Source organism: Dicentrarchus labrax, unplaced genomic scaffold (genome assembly GCF_905237075.1).
Source record: "Dicentrarchus labrax unplaced genomic scaffold, dlabrax2021, whole genome shotgun sequence".
NCBI lineage: Eukaryota > Metazoa > Chordata > Actinopteri > Moronidae > Dicentrarchus > Dicentrarchus labrax.
Genome location: NW_026136719.1, coordinates 6071853 through 6091687, shown reverse-complemented (window position 1 = coordinate 6091687; position 19835 = coordinate 6071853). Strand labels below are relative to the sequence as shown.

Below are 19835 nucleotides of genomic sequence, written 5' to 3'. Positions count from 1 at the left end.
AGAAGAAGGGAGGAGAGTGAAGAGAGTCCCCAGAGGACGAGGCAGAGGGGGAGAGAGGAGTAGGGCTTGGGGCTGGGAGGAGCAGCAGCAGCAACAGTTTGACCTTCGACCGGGGAGTTAAGTTGTGGTCAAGTCCAGAATCACAAAACAGGTTAATCCCTACAGAGAGAGAGAGAGAGGAGAGAGAGAGAGAGAGAGACACCCCCCCTCCCCTCCTTTGTCTCTCCCTCTCTGGTCTGAATCCGTCAGCAGAGCTTATCAGAGTCGGTAAAAGCAGCAGGATTCCTCACATATCTGTGACCGGCCTGCCGTCACTCCTTCTACTGGGATGTCTGAGCTCAGTACGTGTGTGCAGCTAATGACTGTTCTCATGATTTCCTTCAACTTAATTCATAATTAAAGTTTATAAAATAATAATCAGTGATGATCACAGGTTCCCAGAGCACAGAATTATGTCTTCAGAAAGTGCTTATTTAGTCTGACCAGCAGTCCGGAAATCAAAAAGAATTCAGTTTACATTGATGGGAAATAAACAAAAGCAGCAAATAGTCACATTGGAGAAGCTGGAAAAAGCAAATGGTTGGGAATGTTTGAGGTGGAAAATACTTAAATGAATGATTCATTGACTAATATTTTCAGCATCCATGTGAATTATGTGTAAAGACCTGGTCACACCAGCATTTAAAACTGCTAAATCTTACAATTCATTTCAATAGATTCACTGAGATTACCGGATTCACATACAAGAAGAAGGTAAATCTGCACAAGTTGGGTTTAACTTTGTTTTCAATGACCCTTTATCGAATTAAATGATAACAAAAATACTAAGGGAAAGTAAAAGCTCCAGTAGAGTGAAAATAGAGAGAAGAGACCTACAGGGACTAACTAGTGCTGGTCTGGCTGGCTGTAAATATGCCTGCTAAACTACTTTACCAACTATCCTTACGGACATTAACCAAGTTTCTAGACACAAAAACAGCCTTACCAGTGTCTGTTTGTGAATGTGACTGATGAACAGGTGAGAGAGGTATAAAGTGCAGCATAAAGTCGAGCTGAATGTAGTGGACTGAATGTCTCATAATGACAAAGATAATGCTGCTGTGTGCTCGTCTTAACTTTCCAAAACCCGAATTAAGTCGTTAAATTGGTTATTTTGTCTCATCTGCTTCCATTTACAGTGATACAGACAAAAAACAACATGTTTCAGGAGCTGTAACCAGGAAATATTTCTGATTTTAAAGTTGATTAATGAAATAAAATCAGTTTATACATAATCTTTCTGATCAGTCATCAAAGATTTCAGCACAGATCTTTAACCTAAAGCAAGTGGAGCAGCACTCGACTTTTTACCATTTAAAAAAGGGCATAAAACAGAAATTCATATCCTGCATTAAAGCAGTGGATTAAAGCCAGAAGATTAAAAAAACTGATTAATAAATACATTAAATGGGTTTAAAGTTCAGAGAAAAAGAAACTCAAGAGTTTAACTTTGCTCAAAATCTCACTGCCTGGAGCAGAAAGAGTTAATGATGTGAATAAAATCCCCAAACTGTCCAGCTCCAAGAGACCTTCAGCCCCTCTTGAAGAGGTTTGATTGACAAGGTGCAGAAGCCTGCTCATCTATCCACAGTCTGTGTGTGTGTGTGTGTGTGTGTGTGTGTGTGTGTGTGTGTGTGTGTGTTTGTGTGTGTGTGTGTGTGTGTGTGTGTGTGTGTGTGTGTGTATGGGCAGAGGAGGTTTAGGTATTCGGTCTGTTAAGCATCTGTCATTAAACAGTGTGTGTTGTGTGTCTTTCATGGTACACTGCTTTCACTCCAAGCAGGAGTGAACCGAGTCAGAGTTTCACTCAACATGTTGAGAACAGAGCATCAAGAGCTTTGTAAGGTTTTAAAAATGTCTTTTAAAAAATAAAGAATAAGGTCAATAAAGAAAGGTAGTGGGAAAATGAGTTTTATAACAGGATTAAATTAACATCTTGCAACAATATTTTGTCTTTCAGATCGTAAAATCACACACGGGGAAAAAAAATAGATTGCTGAACTGATTAGTTGATCGAAGAAATAAGCAACTATTTTGATGATTTATTTATCATTTAAGTCATTTTTCAATGTGAAATTCCAAGTATTTGCTGGTTTCAGCTTCTCAAATATGAGGATTTGCCGCTTTTATTTATTTCATATAATTTTAAAAGAAATCTTTCTTGGTTTTTTAAAATTCGGTTGGACAAAACAAACAATAAGAAGACGTCACCTTCGACTCCCGGACAATTCTCAAAGACAACGAATCAAACAAATAATCAGCAGCTTATTTGATAATGAAATTAATCTTTAGTGTAATCATTCATTTCACCTATTTCTCGTGATAATGAAAGCTTCAGGATATTTTATTTACTAAAGTACCTAATTTATTCAAGACGTTTACGTTCATGTTTCAGTAACTGATTCAACTCGAAGTGGAAATAGTTTAAATTACAGAATTACACAAATGTAATTACATTTTCCCTTTTCCAGCTCAACAAACAAATTAGAGCAGAGTGAAGGAATGAAAAGAGTAACTTTTATTCTCGACTAAAGCAGCATCACGACGGCCATTTCTTACTTTACTGAAATGGTGTCATGAAGGTAAGAACAACTGTAATTTATAACCCGCTGTTGAACATAATAGAGACCCTGTAATTTGAGGAACTCTAATTTTTTATCACCATCCTTAAGTCTTCTGTTTTTGAATAAATCTCATCTCTGAACACATTTTTCTCCGGCATTAAACCCACAGCTCGAGGAGTGCTCAGATTTCCAACATCTGGGGCAATTTTCTGCTCAAGACTGAAGATTCTTTTTTAAGATAACTGTTTTTTCAGATACTCTTGTGAGATTAATTAACCGAGGCAACTTGTTGGCGCAATTTCAATGTGAACACATATTTAAGTTAACGAAAAAAGCTGTGTGAGAAAACTTGGCCTCGGTTAAAATCCACCTCGATCCCTGAAGAGTCGAGTTCAGAACAGGCTTTACTTTCTCCGTTATTTTGAAGATAAAAAGTTGAAAGTATCAGCGTGGGAAAGAGCAGATTTTTACTGATATGACGTGAAAGCATGTTTTGTTTGCGTGTGTTCCTTCAGGCCTAATGCTAAGACAGCCGACATGGATGTGTCCAAAATGCTTTTAGGCAAAACATATTGTACTGAATGAAATGTTCCTCAGTGGTATTATCCAAATCTTTCCGCTGTAAATGGCCACATGCTGAACTGACAACCTGCTGCAGATAATTATAAAATGGATTATGTTTGAAAAGCGCTGTAGCAGAATGTCATTTTTATCCATAAGACCTTTAAAAACAGACATTTAAATGATGGAGTGATAAAAAAATAAATAAATAACGGCAATTGTGGGAGCAGCGATTGGAAAGAAGGGTGTAATGTTTCTAATCAGTCAATCAGAGCAGAATGCTTCCCTCCATCTTGGGCAGATGAAAACCTGCAGTGACATTGTGATTAATCATTGAGCAAAAACTTCTGTAACCTGCTGTTTCGCCGTGATTTCCAGGAGAAAACCTCACAGTCCTGCTTGCTCTTGTGGTAGAAATCTGACTAACTGATCCAGCAGAGTGTTTCGCCACAACAGAGGATATTAAAGTCGTGTTCTCCACTGGTGATAATCTTGAGTACTGTAGTTTGTGGACATACTGTACACTGTGTATTCAAAGAAAGCATGAACAATCTTTTTTAACTTTTGTGCAGAGCGGCTGATGGATTCAAGAAGCAGAAATCCTATTTTATTTTAGTAAACATCCTTCAAGAAAAGAAACAAGGAAACAGCCTTTTGATGACATTTTGCTTCTGTCGTTGACTCTTCAGTTTGAGCTGGATGGGATTGGGACATAACATGTTCCAAAGTAGTTTAAGAATGTGTGGCATTTGAGGTTAAAAAAAGAAATGACTATTAGTTGGTAGTTTGCTGTATACATCATAATCAAAAATACTCCATTTTCTATGTAAAAGGTCATGGCAACAGGGCATAACACTGAAGCATTCTTGCATGTATTGCTAAATACAGAGCACTACATACAGAGGGGATTCGTTGCAAAGCACATGAACTCAACTGCTATATTTAAGTACAGTGTTGAGGTATAGGGTTGGACGATTGGGTGGATATATCGGTGATCTGCGATTGGCCATCGCCGGTTGTTATTTTTGCTAATTTAATGATCTGCGTCCAAAGAATGAGTTGCTGCTCCACGACTGACCTATTGTTCAGCGTGCTAACCCAGTAGCACAAAGAAGCCAGCAATGGCAGAGAGAGGTAGAAGGGAAAAACGCCAGTCACCAGTCGGAAAATTATAAAATGTCGGCCAACTCTATTGAGGAACAGGCAGTATTTCCAACGTGTGAGACTTCTACATTGTGATTATTACTTATATTTAAGTACAGATTTGAATACGTTCTTTCACAACCGAAAGCAGATGTGGGAACAGAAGAACTGGCCAGCAGTCTGCAAACCTGACGCTCTTTTATTGTGTTTTTAAAGCAGCAGCAGCAGCGGCGGCGGCGGTGGCGGCCCACTGCAGCTACAGCAGCGTTTATCAGGTGCTAGTTACACGCTACATTTCCTGAGTGATGCCGTCGGGTCCCGGGCCTGCAGCGGCACACCACTGAGGACTCGGAGGAGCTCGGCCACCCAGGCGGAGGGGCTGGTGAGCTGTTGATGAAGTGAGGGGTCACTGCAGGGTTAAGTGAGACCTCACACTGGACAAGCAGGCCAGACCTCAGGCCACGGTGGCATATGGGTGTGAAGGAGGTGAGGAAGCCGAGGAGGGGTGGGGGAGTGGCGGGGGGCGCCAAGCTGTCCCCTCCGCCTCTCACGAGACCCCCAGCTGTCACAACAGACACTTACCAGCCCTCACACTAAACACCCACCAGGGAGAGGGGGGCAGCATCCTTCCTCTTTCAAACAGAAGGATGGAAAAGAGGAAGAATGGAGGGAAAAAGAGAGGGTAATCTCTTCTTCCTGCTGCTGTGATGTCTGAGGAATGCTGGGATCTGCCCCCGCCACCGTCCTCTGCCACTTCTGAAGCCAGACTGCAAACCTGCTAATTATAACCGCTAACGGATGAAGGTGTGACCTAAATAGTTATTTTAAGTGTGGAGCAGACCTGTGAGAACCACTGCGCAGAGAAAGCAGAGGGAGTCGCAGAGGGACGGAGGAAGTTCCAGCAACGACCGTCGCACAACAAAACACACAGCTGCAGTGCAGGCGAGCTGAGGTCAGACTGCAGGAGCGTTCAAATACTGCGAGACTACAGCGGCTCAGACTGAACCGCGGGGCTTTCTTTCTAATGGACGATCTAGCAGGTGAACACCAAAGAGAGGGATCACACACAGATGAGAATAAAGGATTACTACACACACAACTGTACTGGCAAACTATCAACATCTGTCTGAGATTGCTGTGATTTTTGTGTCATCTAATAATGAGGTTGATGGAGTAATAATCAATCTAAATCTAAATTTAATAATTTATTCAAAAGAAATGTGCAAATCTTACTCAGTTTTTCTGTCTCATGTTATTATATTTTGCTATTGTTGGTCCATTTTATTTGAATTTTTACATCTTTTGGTCTTTGAGACAATATTTTTTGACATTTTTAAAAACTAAATCATTTGATAGAAAAACAAATGTGGATGGAAGTAACTGTTCCAGTCTTGCTTACTGTCATATATGAACTGCAACACTGAGGTTTAAGTCACAGATGACAGGGCAGGATGGAGATGGCTCAATGTACATTATGTGGTAAGTTTGAACATATGTTATATATATGTAGATATATAGATACATTTATCTAACTAGCGTTATGCATTTCATCATGCTCTGTGTATCTTATGTTCAAGTCAGTGTGTGTTTTATGTTTAGATAAAGTTTCCGTTTTCTCGTTTGAAAAACACTTATCTAAAATAAAATAGGCAGCTGTATTTTTTCCAAGACGCAAATAAACAAATAATCACATCCCTGGAAAACACTTTCTATCAAACAGTTCAACACAAAACTATTGTTTCTTGCTTCAAGGTACGAAACCTTCAGTTTTCCCAGAAATCAATTTTTGAAATTACACTAATTCATGAACACTTCGTCCGAGGCACTGGTTTGGAACTGGGGTTGGTCGGCTCTTAGGATGGGTTAAACGCACAGAACAAATTTCCCTACGGGATCAATAAAGAGTGACTTATTACAGATTATAACATTTCTAAACTGCATAAGAACTTATAGATCAATGAATGCTGCAGTGATCTCAGGAGATTCTTCTACAAGTACTACTTTCACTGCACAAACACTCACTTTAACAACACTTCCACCTGCCTCTGTTTGTTGAATACATGCTGCTTACACCATCCCTCGACCCAAACACACCCTCTCCCCCGCCTTTCGTTCCACACCTGAGAGCCTATTGACAGAGTGTCCCGGTAACACGCGTATCACTTAACCCCATGTCAAAACACAGGTGTAACGTAAGCCCTGGGAGCAGACCGAGGTCCTGAGCTCATAAAGGAATGTGCGAACTGGGAATAGCACCCTGCATGGAAGGGACGCCCCTCACTGAGAGCGTACAGCAGAGTACAGAGTTACTGCAGGGAGGGGAGCTGGAAAACAGCCAGATCCTGGGAGAGGGGAAGGCACACCTCCACCTCAGGGATCCACAACAAAACGAGACAGAATTGTGACTCAGTGGTTATGAAAGACAGAGAGTGATGAGAGGAGTTTTGGATGGAGGGAAAAAAGAAGGAAAGCAGTTGGTGCTCTTACCATGGCGCCCCGTATATCCGGAATCCCTTTATGGTGACGTCTGAGTCCTGCAGGTACACACAGTTTGTGAGGAGCGTCTGGACATTGTCAAAGTCCTCTGGTTTGAGTTTGGAGACTGAGGGGAAACGGTAGTAATCCTGCTTGACCAGCTCGGCCATAAAGTCCTTATCAAAGGTCAGCTCGTGGTTCCCAGCGATCACCACCTTGAACTCGTACGGGAGGCCACCTAGAAGAGACAAGAGCAACCAGGGAGAGGGTGGTGAGCTGCAGTCCCACATCCACATATGGATCCACAGCTTAAGCTCTAGTCTGTAACACTTCTGGTAGAAGCGTTGCGTATATAGAATTGAAGAAGTTGTGGTTACATGGTACAAGTTTGGCCAACCAGGACGCTCAGTATAACAATTTCTGAGCAACATATTTACAAATACTGACAATTATTAGCTACTGAGACCATTTAGACAGCACTAAAGTTCTTACACTGACATCTGCAGCATCAAGGTTGCACAAATCAACATACCCAAGCTATAATCTATAAAAGTTTCTCATTTCGGAGGTGGACAATGCAAACGAGCCAATTAAAAAATTAAAGGAGGTCCGTGTTTGATCCATAAATTACCATAAAGTGATTTGCTCACCAGTTTTTGCACAGATCTTGTCCAAAGGTTTTAATATCCTGAGTCTGCATAATTATTGGGTTTTTATTATTAATTGCCAAAGTCCGTTCATACTGAGAAAAGTTTCAATGTGTTCACGTAACGATTTTAACAACTCTGAACTGTGAAGATTCAGGCTGTTGCAGAAATGTTGCGTTCACAAATGTCTGACAATAGAGGTTTGTTGCTTTATAGAAGTATTTCTGAATCTATAGGTATACTCATTTTACACTGCAAATAATTCTTAACACTGAACAAGTTCTTTACACACAGCGTTTTCTTTCATATGGTGAAACTCTGCTCTCCTTCAAGGCTGAACAGTATTACATAAAATCACAAAGGGGTTGTACTTTCTACCCGGTCAGTGTACTTCTACAGAAAGAGCAGGTTGTCCTAATATTTTGTACACGAAGCATACACTCCCACTGTAGCTCCCTGTATACCTAACCCTGAGCACAGATCAGGACTGGAAAGAAAACTCAGATAAGTGGAGGGGAAAAATACCCTCAATTCAGACAGTCAGAGAGGTTACAACCACAGCTGACGGCTCTGCTTGACCCCAGCAGACCACCGTCCATCTCCGCAGACGCCAGGCGGCTGGGAAAAGCATGAACCTGAACTAAATAGAGAAGAACATCTATTACAATTCTCATCCCCTCATCTTTCAACTTCTGCGGTGCCCTTTTCGCTCTCCTCTGTCGAGGTGATTTGTCCCGGTTCCCCGTCGCCATCAAGAAACTGACTTGCTACTTTATTCCAGCCGATTGAGCACTCAACGAAAGGGTCTGGCCTTCATCACCTTTCCATTCTCTCTCTATATTTCTCTTTCTCCCCTCCTGGATTCAGTTTTTTTTTCAGGCTTCCTGAGGATTTTGTTCCAGTCTTCCTTTTCCTTTCTGTCTTTTTTTATCCTGTTCTGTAGGTTATCCACAGGTTCATTTATGTGTAGCTAGCTGAACCACAGTCCCGGTGACAGCAGCCCCAACGCAGGCGATATAATTTATAATAGGGCTGCATCTAACAATTATATTAATTATCCATTAATATGCTGATTATTTTCTCAAACAATCTATTAATTGTTTGACCTACAGCCTACTACAGTGCAGTTTGTCTGACCGATAATCAAAAACCCAAAGATTTTTTGTTCACTATGAAACGGAACAAAGAAAAGCATTAAATCCTCACAAGGGGACTGGGGAATGTTTGGCAGTTTATGCTCTAAAAATTACAAATACCTCATCAATTATGCAAATATTTTTCTAATTAATTTTCTGACGATCAACTAATCAATTGTGGCAGGAAGGTCTGGAAAGGATTTGGACAACAGCAGCACTACGGAAGCTTGTATTGACCTGAGTGACGACTTGTGATGTGCTAATGAATTCATCCTGATTACTAATAATCACTTAAATATTGTTTGGCTGAAGTGACGTCATATAGTGTTGTCAACAACAAGTCGTGTGTTTTTGTTTTTGTTTAATAAACTGAACCCATTTTCATAGACTGAAAGCACTGATGTTGGATTGATCAGATCATGGATTAGTCAGAACTTGAAATGTACTTGCTGGTTCTTAAAAGTACCACTGTCTGACCTCCTAGGATGACCTTGTAGTGCCGGGTAGTCTGCATTACTTTAGTAGCTCGTAATTATAAAATAATTGCAAAAGATTTATCCAAAAACCCCTTTTTTCTTCTTCAGATTAAATCATCTTATCATCAATGTCAATTAATAAAATTCTCAATATTTACGAATGAGGACCTTTAAGTAGCAAAGTCTAATGAATTCTGCTTACGGGGTTTTTCAAAGGTTTAAGTTTATTGTCAGAGAAGATGAGACGTTTTGGTGATTTGCAGACGTAAAGACATCTGATCTTGATGTTTACAGGTCTAGATTATAGATAGATAGAACTGTACAACATGAAATCTTTCACATAATGACAGGATTATTGTGCACGTGTACAAGTGAGATGCCTGCATCAACCTTTGACTGGGGTTTCGGCTCACCAACATTAGCTTTTAAACCTTTTTTTGTGAAGAGCTTTTTTTCCTTATTGTTCCTCTGCTCCAATAATTTCTCCGTCCAGTAATAGCAGGAGGTCATGATGCATGCCAAGAGGGCAAATTGAATAAAATACTGAATAAAGAATCTAATAAAACTTATTTGTAGAATAAAAATGCTTTTGACTCATGACAGTAAGTGAAAGAAAGGATGTAAGCGCGCTGCTCAATTTTGCAGCAGTGAAGTCCACAATTGGAAATAAAACTAATAGAACAGAATATAAATTCAGTCAAGATACGCTGGCTCAATGCAGATAAATACAAAAATTCCACCGCATCCGTTTAAAGTGTGTGTGTGTGAGTGCGAGAGAGAGAGCGAGAGAGCGAGAGAGAGCTAATGCTGAAAATGAAAGAATCATGGTTCCCCGGTCTATAGGTTTCATTCCCGCTACTCTAAATTAGCTCTTGTCGCGTCTCAGGATCATAAATTCCAGTCTAACCTTATATGAGAGCGCCGTCTCTCAGTCCCCCAGCACTCTAACTGGATCACACATCCATTTACACACACACTACCTAAAGCGAATCATCCTCTCCACCACCACCACCAGGCAGAGAAAAGGTGGGGAAAACATAATTACCATCAAATAACTCCATCTCCATTACTCTACTGGGAATTTCTACTGCTTTTTATTGCCACCGTGATACATCTCACAGAGGGTTGGTGGAGTGATACACCTAGATTTATTTTTTATTCTTCGCCCACAAACAGGGGATATGAAAGACGGGAAGAAAATCAAAACGAAATCTCTGTGAAGAACAAGAACAGTGTGTGCAGAGAAAGATCAACAAGGCAGACTTACGTTTCCATAAGATTTAAGAAGACAAAATCATCTGCACATTGAAAACACAATATTGAAAATACACTCTTTTACAACCAGGGTAAACAGGAGTATAATAAAAAAAATCATCTTCTACGTGACATCCCTTAAATTAAAGAAGGTGAATGCTAAAAGAAAAAAATTACATAATTTCCCTTCATCTCCTCTCTCGTCTCCTCAAATTAATCCTTGAGGAAATATGATCCAAAATCCAAATCAGCACATCTTCCAATTAGTGCGGAAGCTGCGGATATGCACTAGTTTTGTAAAACAAGCTTTCCCGTATCAGTTTCCCTCAGCACCTCAGTTTAAGTGTCTTTCAGGTATCTGTTCTAGTGTTACGACCTGCAGCTTCACTGCTCTGGTTGTTTCCTGCCATATCGGGCAGCTGTTTACAGGTATAAAGCAGTCACTGTACGCTACCTGCTCAGCAGCAAACAGCAGAAGTTAGTGACTGATGTTAGTGATTTCTGTATTCTGTTACATTCATCAATCAATCAATCAATTCTTGAGTGTCTATGGGTTTAAATAACATAATCATGATCCCATATGCATCCAGGAATTGAGTGAAACTAAGGGGTGGTAAAGGGGAGGGCCCACAGTCTCAGACTATAAAAGCCCTGGTTTCACCCATAAAATGAATGAAAATGTAGATGAACTCTAATGTAAAGTACTTAAATGTGTTGTTTTGATTCAGTAATATCACATTAGACAAGGAAAATCAGCAGATCCTCAAGCAGAAACAGGTCACTTTTGCTTCAACGGCTATTAAAATAGTCTGCAATTATTTTTCTTGTGAGCAATTAATCAATTGATTGTTTCAGCTCTAGTGTAAATAGCCCATTTGCCAACTGGTTTGCCACAACAACTTTATACGGTGATAATATGTAAATATTGTGTTTACAACATGCTCCAATGATGCATCCATCATCATTAGAGATATTTTTCACATCAATTGCGGCACACCTCCGTGGCTCATTCCCTCTCAGTGTAAACTGTTATCACTACAAAGAGATCAATGTATATTTTGGTAACGTATGTAAGGTGAGGGGGTTGTCTGTGGTTTGTGATTAGTTGATTGGATTGTGATATTTGTACAATGTTTATTTTCAACTGATGTAAAACAGGAAGTGAACAAAACCTCTAACGGTTAGACCTCACTGTTGAACACGTAAAATCAACTGCTGTGTCTACACACACACACACACACACACACACACACACACACACACACACATTACCCATCTGAGCATAGACACAAACAAACAAAGACTACTGGGGTCTCCGGGAGCAGCTTAAAGCAGCAGATCAGAGCTGGTGCTCCACCATCAGACAGGCTGGGTCAGGGAAAGCTCGTTCCTCTGCATCGATCTCCAATGATTTCCCTCAACGGGACAAACTTCTGCCTCCTCCAGAGTCTGAGAGGAGCAGACAAAGGAGGCTGAGAGGGAGGAGCAAAGGGGCAAAAACACAGCGCTCAGTTTATAGAAGCTTTACAATAACAGTCTCATCCAAGATTAGAATCTGTTTAGATTTTGTTGATTATACTGTTTCAGTAACTGAAAATGAAGTACATCTAGAACTGGTTCTCGCTACTTAACCCTACTCCAGAGTTTCATATAAGTTTCATAAAGCCCAAGAGATTATTAAAAACCTTTACATGAAAATTAACATTAACATTTCTGCGTGTTTAAGTTTTGAGCGTGTCTCAGCTGCACTTTCTTCGTCTAGAAAAACATCCACTAAAACTAAACTAATATGTCTTCAAAATGCCATTTTCCCATGTGACTTTCATCACACAGCCGACTCTCGACATCTTCCACGTCTGACTCATTCTCAGTCTCTTTCTCTGCTGTCGTCAAAGACAAAAAATAAATAAAATAAACGGCCTTGGAGGGAATGTCGAACCTTTCACATGCATTTGCATTTTCTTTATTAGAGAACATTCTGTATGTAAAGCTCACACAGACGCTATAAAAGCCGCAACAAGACATTTTCTCAGCCTACAGACTGCTGAGAGCCTCCAAACAGCATAAACAAAAGACACAGTACTGAAGATGGTACTAAAAAAAAAAAAGGCACAGAAGAAATAGTTGAAAACAAGATGGACCAGTGTCTGTGACAGTAATGTCGTCTCTAAATTTTACCAATATCTTTTACATAATAAGTCTATATTCTGACTATTCTCATAATATTGGGACTTTTCTAGTGAAATTACAGCTTTAACTAATGTTATGAATTAGAATTCTTCTAAGACTATATCAGCATTCTCATAATATCATTACTTTTTCTTGTGAAATTACAGCTGTATTCTCATAACAGACTTTTTTTTCTTTTTTTTTTTAGAAAAATCTCCTTTCTCCCCCACACCCCCCACACCACCCATTTTCAACAAGTGGCTGTGATATTTCGGTTATTTTCCACCCTCCCACCCTGAGAGTTTGATAACCAGGTGTACAGCTCCACACTCACAACCTTCAACTGGACACTAACAGACAAGGCGGTCCCAACTACATTGAGCCATTTTCCACTTTGCACTGCATCGATTCCCCATTATGGCCGATATCGCTGTTTTCACCCTGGCTTAACAAAGTACAGACACACACACACACGCTTGACGTAGCTGTCCGTGTTGATGGATGGAGGAGTTTGATAGAAAAGCTGACCAGTGTACCAGGTGCTGCGTTGGAGGTGGTGACACAGCAGAAAAAAACAGAGGGGGAAAGAAATAGGACATGCCTGCATGTGTGTGTGAATGTGAGTGTTTCAGGAGAATTAGGGCACAGCACCTGGCTGTAGTTTAAAGAGTCAGTCAGGCAAAGTGGATGCTGCAGCTGACCAGCAACAACATGCAGGGATTTCAGATTTTAAAAGGTTGACAAGAGAATTTAAAACCATGTAGAGAGAACGATGAGTTTGCTGAATCACTGCAGATATTACACAGCAAACCTGCAGCAGTTATTCAACGTGAAAAGCACATCAGCACAGTTTAATCTTCTCCATACTTATTTAATCTTTTTCTTCTTTCGTATGTTTTTTCAGGTGTGTGTATCTAGTCCTGCACTGCCAGCACATACACAAAAAAAAAACCTCAAAACGTGCGTCTAAATTGGGAATAGTGTGCTTTGCCTTTACTCATTGATGCCTTTCAAAATTTCCAAAATATTCCACGTTTTCAGGAGATTTTTCCCCATTCATTCCTTATGGAGAATTCACAGTTTTTCATGAATTTTGAATTCTAAACTACTCATTCATACATTCACAGAGAAACTCAATTTAAAAAGGTTCAGGGCAAGTAGGACTTTCTGACATTAATTCAGCTTTTTCACATATTTCATACTTTTCACACAATAGCAGTTCAAAATTCATGAACATTTCAGTAGATTAGTGTGTATGTTCAGAGCTAGCGTGGGAGACCCAACAGTCACAGTGAGGAGAGGTGGTACATTAAAACGTAGGAACATTTGTGCCGGTCGCAGACATGTGACTGTGGAAGCAAACTGACTCACACTTTTGTCTTTCTGCGCTTCCAAGTCACCAGAGCGCCGAACAACTTCCATATTAAACGGGAGCAGAAATTTCAGGTGTGAAGCAGAAGCAGCCACTTCTTCAAACAGCTAGTGCGGTCACATTTTTGACTCTTCACACACACAAATCTCACCAAATGTGGTCAGCAGGCTCTCGTCTTGCTGAAAATATCCCCATTTTGGTGATAGGAGTTACGGTCTGGGCGCTACAAGCATAATCGTGAGAGGTGTGCCCCAGCTGAAACCTCTGAAACTCTGACCCAGGAGACACACAGCAAGTACCGTCACCATGGCAACCCTTAATTGGAGTTGGGAACACACACAGCTGATTGAGATGACCTAATTAACACAGTTTGACTTGCTTGCTTTAAACTAAACTCAAATCTTCAAATATTCAAGACAGAGAGAGTCTAGAGAGAGATAAAGTAGCTGGGTTTTAACAGGAAGCGCAGGATGAGCCTTGTTTTTCAAAATAAAGACCCCAATAGACAACGCAACAAGCATTCAGGCACACTCAAAATTTCTTGAGTTAGATGTTCAAAATCTTAATCTTGAGACTGAGAACATACCGATGGACAGTCGAGAAGCAGATTCTGCTGTAGGAATAGTTGTAAGTTTCTATAGACGTGTGGATATTCATTTTGTGCTGTGAATACTTGCTCAATGTTTGAATCCACTGTAGCTGCTTTGAATCCAGGCTGAATGCAGCCGCTGTCGTCTTTGGAGAGGCAAAAGTTTGACAGCCACTTTTCAGATATGCAGAGGGTGAGTGTTTGATACTCAAAACATAGATTTTGAGAGGAGTACCACTTTAACCATGGGGGTTTAAATAGGTTTGAGCAATGAAAATATGTCAAACGCTTTCAAAAATAAACAGTTTTCTCTAACATTTTTGTCTCTGTTGTAATTATACATTATTAATTAACTTAGTTTTCCTCATGGTTCAACGGCAAACGGTTTCTGTACTTTCCTCCCAGCATGTAAAGTGTCATGAGCCTGGATTTTGAAGGTAAACATTGCTGCTAATCTTCAGTCAGTTCCTTCTATGCTTTTTGTTTCTTGTGGTGTCTACTCCTTCTTATCCTCTTTTCCATTTACTTTTTTTGCGCACACTCCAGTCCAGAGAGAACACAAAGTGAATTTTGCCCTCAGCCGCCGGATTGAAGTCCATGAGATATTCCGTGTAACTGGCTAGCCATTGTGCACACCAATGCTGTGTGGGGAAGATGTCTGTGTGTGTTTTAGTGACAGCTCAAAGCTCAAATTCAGATTTTAAACTCACAAGGAACTCATGTTCTTTTATTCATTTCCTCCAGGGTCTCTCCTTTTTACATCTCAATCTCCATATGTTCATGAACTGGACTCACAAGGCTTCGGGTGCACACAAGTTTTTAAAAGATTTTTTAAGTCCTGCATGTCTTCACCTCAATTTGTGCCACCCAGAGCAAGTTTTTTTTTGCATTTACTTTAAAATACAAGTGCAATGCAGATACTTTTCATTGCGTTCAGTCTTTTTTTCACATTTAGCTTCTACTGTTAAATTTCAAGAGGTTGTTTTGTCTCACCTGCCAACTGCCCATCAACACACAAGCACAAACGACTAATACATAGACAAAAGAATTCAAATGTCTTCAAACTTTAAAGGCCATTGTGGTGGGTGGTGCTTATTGATTTAGGCACATGGCTAGAGGGAATGTCAGACAGTATGTGCGTGTGAAACATGACTACATTAGAGGGAGCTCTTGTCTGGAGGGTCTAGAAATGTAACAGTGGCTGCTGGGATGGACGCACACACACACACACACACACACACACACACACACACACACACACACACACACACACACACACACACACACACACACACACACACACACACACACACACACACACACACACACACAGCACAGTGCTCCCACCCACAGCATGGGGCCAGAGGGAGAGGTCAAAGGTTAACTTAGCCAGGGTGTTAGGTCAGAGGGGTTAAACTGGACACTTTACCACAGCAGTTGTGGGGTCAAGAGGGGAGGGGGCGGGTCATTGTGTGGTCCAGTTACCGCTTATGATTGCAACCTGTCTTGTGCCGTTGCCAGTCCGCGTGTTAGCGAGAGTGAAAATAATGCGTGCGTCCAGCGGCGTGCAGATGAATGTGTGTGTTTGAAGCAGCTTAGTACCTAGCCAGTCGTTGAACTTCTTAACCTCAGAGGGCAGGCCCAGCTCGGTGAAGTCACCCATGTGCAGCAGCACGTCGCCGTAGGGCATCTGGATGCCGTCTGTACGCGAATGTGTGTCTGACACGCACACAAACCTGGTGTGTCCTGCTGGCTTGGGAGTGTCATAAGGAATGGGGTCCACCCTGAAAACACACAGACACAGAGAGAGAGAGCTGTTGAAAGTGGAGCTGGTGGAAAAGCCTTAAACTGTATGTCCTGACAAACACATTTACCTCAGTAATGATACATTAGGGGAATTATTCTGATATGTTTATTTTGATTCATTATAGTCTGACAAGTTCTTCTGAACTGTGGGATAATTGGTTGAACTTCTAGTTAGATGTCAGTACCTGTTTAAAGATATTCACTGTTTAATTATATAAGACCATTTATTTATTGAAAACTATAATACAGGGCATCCTGGGAGCCTTGTGGTTATAAGATACACGCTATGTAGTCGCAACATTGCCAGGTTCGAATCCCAACGGGGACTTTATTGCATGACGTCCCGTCTCTCTCACCCCACGATGCCTGTCTGACTTTGCTGAAGCTTTCAGTAAAGAAACATAAAGTGTAAAAAAAAACTAAAGAAAACTGTAGTATCAGTAAATCATTCATCACAGTTTGTTGCCTCGCCCTTCTTCTTTCCTTTCCAAGTCAAGTTTTCCTCAAAAGACGATGTGCTATCATTAATTTTTTGTAAAGTATTAACAACAAGTTCAACCTACTAAGATAATAAATGATTTATACTTGTTTTATTGTGTTTAATCCATATTAGTGCTACATTTTCTGACCCAACAAGAAGAGTCTTTGCCTAGAAACACTCCTTTAATAACATGCTGCCTTAAAAACTGGAGTTAATTTCAAATTATGTTTATATGCATTAGTATTTAGGAAAATTGCAACCACATACGATATGGATTACAAAATTATACTGTGAAAATGTTAAGCAGACAGAGATAAACTGGCTTTAACTGCAAAAAATATACTGTATATTATTGCTGAGGTGCATTAACTGCAGGTGTTTACCCTCAACTTCAGAATATGTTGACACAGTTTGTGAGTATTTTCAGCCCTTGAGTCGTTTTCAGACATTTTACTGTCTGCAAAAAACGGCTCTACCACTTTAGTTGTGACTTTGTCATAATCCCTGAGATGGCCCACGCCGCACAGCTTCACGCTATCAATCTGAAAAGCGTTCTAGGAAACTGATTTCTCACCTGTCAAATGACCCTGTCATCAGTCAAGTATGTTTGATTCCTTGTTATCGCCAACAAAAAGACCAAACTCAAAAAGTCTTTCAAGCAGGGACAATATCCACTTATTCATGAGATGTCTACCCTTGATTTATTTAGTCATTTTATAATTTTGAACATTATTCTCTTCTACAATTCAAAGACTGTGCCCTTTTTTTCTCCTCTCTTTGTGATATTTTAAAAAGGTGTACTCGATCCAGAAGTATATTTTTAGGAAATGTATGCTAATTTCATACCAGATAGCAGAAGGGGCACACCTTAAAAAGATCATTTGTTGTGCAAAATAAATTACATGGTCCACAGAATAATGCATGCAGCAGAGCAAAATGCATCTCAAACAAAAGAGGAGACATTACAACAGTGAAAAATGTGTAGTTTGGGCTGGAAAACAACCAGCGTTTGGGTTGATTTGTGCACACAAGGAGGGCAATGGCTGTTTTGTGGTATCAGATTGGCTAAAGAGACGGTGAATTAAGACATGCCATGTCCTTTCTATCCATTATATAAAGAAAAAACACTTAGACCCAAGTCTGTCTGGAAAAAAAGCCTTTTCTTCAGCCTTTTTGTTCGATGTAAGCACGTCTGTTAAAAAGGAAGAAAAACCTGTACTTTTTTTTCCGACTGAAAGGAAAGAGGGGAAAAAAAATCATCTTGTCTGTAATTGAAGTCTACAATGTGCAATCTTCCAGCACTCTTCCACTAGACCATTATTTCATTAGAAGGGATGTCACTCTGTCGACAACATCAGACACATAATCAACGCTGCAATCTCCAACCTGACAAGCACACACACACACACACACACACACACACACACACACACACACACACACAGAGTTAACTTGCACAAACATGGCATAAAAACAGCCGCAGAAGAAGATGAAATCAAAAGGTTTCAGAGTGGAGAAGACATCATTAACAGAGATGGAGAAAAGAGGCACCACGGCACAAAAGAAAATCTTATTGCGGGGGAGGCAACATTGCATTTGAGGAGTTATCATTTGGGAAGCAATTTTCCCATTCCCCATTTCTAGGGCATGTTGAGCAGAACATTAGACGTGGAAAAGCATCATCAACAGCCTGGAATCTGTTGTTGTTGTTCTGTTTTTGAGTTGAACAGTCATTTGCAAGGTCTTGTTAGTGATAGGACAACGGTGGACAAGCTGGTCACCATCTGTAGCGTGTCGTCACTGTGTGTAGTCTGTAGTCCAGCAACCATCTGCAGTCACTGTCTGTGGTCAGAGGTTTGTAGTAGGGGTGGGCGATTTGGATAAAACCAAAATGACAAATTAATTTACTAATCATGAGCCTCCAGAAGATTCTTGTCAGCTCTCTGAACTCTAATGAAGGGATGAACACCATTCTTGTAACAGACATTGCCCCATTTGGTGTCATGGCGATGGTGATGGAGAATTAACTGCATTAACTGTTCAATTGGGCCGTGATCTGGTCACATCATTTTCATCAAACTATTGAAACTATTGACCCCTCTTGCCTTGTATATTGGCATTTGGATTGGTAATGTTCCTCCATTCATTTATTCAAGTTTATCTTCCTGTATATTGTGATTTATAGTAAATTCATAGTAAAAAAATCCATTAGGATCTATTTATAAACAAAATAGTGAGTGTTTTTGGCCAATCTGGTGAAATAATCATGTAAATTCAATGGTCCCACTAAGAAGTCACACGTTCTGATTTACAACATTGACCAAAAGGACCTAATACAATCTACCTCGGCAGTAACAGCAGAGCAAAATTTAATCTCCCTGTTTATGTCACCATATCGCACAACTCTTATCTGTTGTTGCCACTGTCTGTGGTCTAACCACCATCTGTGATCAGTAACCACTGTCTGCAGCAGCTGCATTCCCGCTGCATCTCGAGTCCCCCCACAAGTGTTGTTTCTGCCTCTGCAAAACTGGATGAATTGGAAGCCGCGGGCCAATAAGAGGCTGCTTAAGATCTGATTCTGACATGCTGGCTTCAGCTGATACAGTGAGGGTGCCAACACACAAAAAATGTGGGGTTGTTCGGTTAAAAAGTTGAATCAATTTCAGCTTCCAATCACAAACACGCAAGAACAAAATCCTGGTAGATTACTTAACGTGAACGCCTTGTTTTTTAGTGTTTACCTTACAATCATTGCAACAAAAGCATCTTTCTACATATTATTAACCTCTGTGCATGGCTCTGTGCAAGCCTTCAAACTCATGGATCTGCAACTCAAATTGGACCTTTTTTTTTTAATGCAATTTCTGTCTGATTGCCTGAGCAAGCACAAAATGTACAGTGTGGACAGAAGCAACACTGACTGAAATTAATCTTCTAAATGGAAACTGCTTTTTAATGACACCGAAATCCGCTGTCATTTTTAATGAACTGTGGCCAAAACTGATCAGCCTCCAATCAGTCGCAGCAAGGATAGTAGACAGAGTTTATAGTTTGTGTAGCTTTGTGTCTGTAGCCTTCAGTCAGTCTTCAGTTTGTAGCTAGAAAGGTAGTTGTAAGTAT

At 40.4% G+C, this 19835-nt stretch overlaps 1 protein-coding gene across 3 annotated transcripts in view; it reads right to left on the bottom strand.

Moving 5' to 3' along the window:
* mpped2a (metallophosphoesterase domain containing 2a) overlaps positions 1 to 19835 on the bottom strand; it is a 67873-nt gene that overhangs the window by 28594 nt on the left and 19444 nt on the right. For all 3 annotated transcript variants that reach the window (XM_051379345.1, XM_051379347.1, XM_051379346.1), the window contains 2 exons: positions 16028 to 16209; positions 6795 to 7020 (listed from right to left, as the gene is read on the bottom strand). In XM_051379345.1, the coding sequence (XP_051235305.1) occupies positions 6795 to 7020; positions 16028 to 16209 (408 nt within the window). The remainder of the gene's footprint in view (positions 1 to 6794; positions 7021 to 16027; positions 16210 to 19835) is intronic.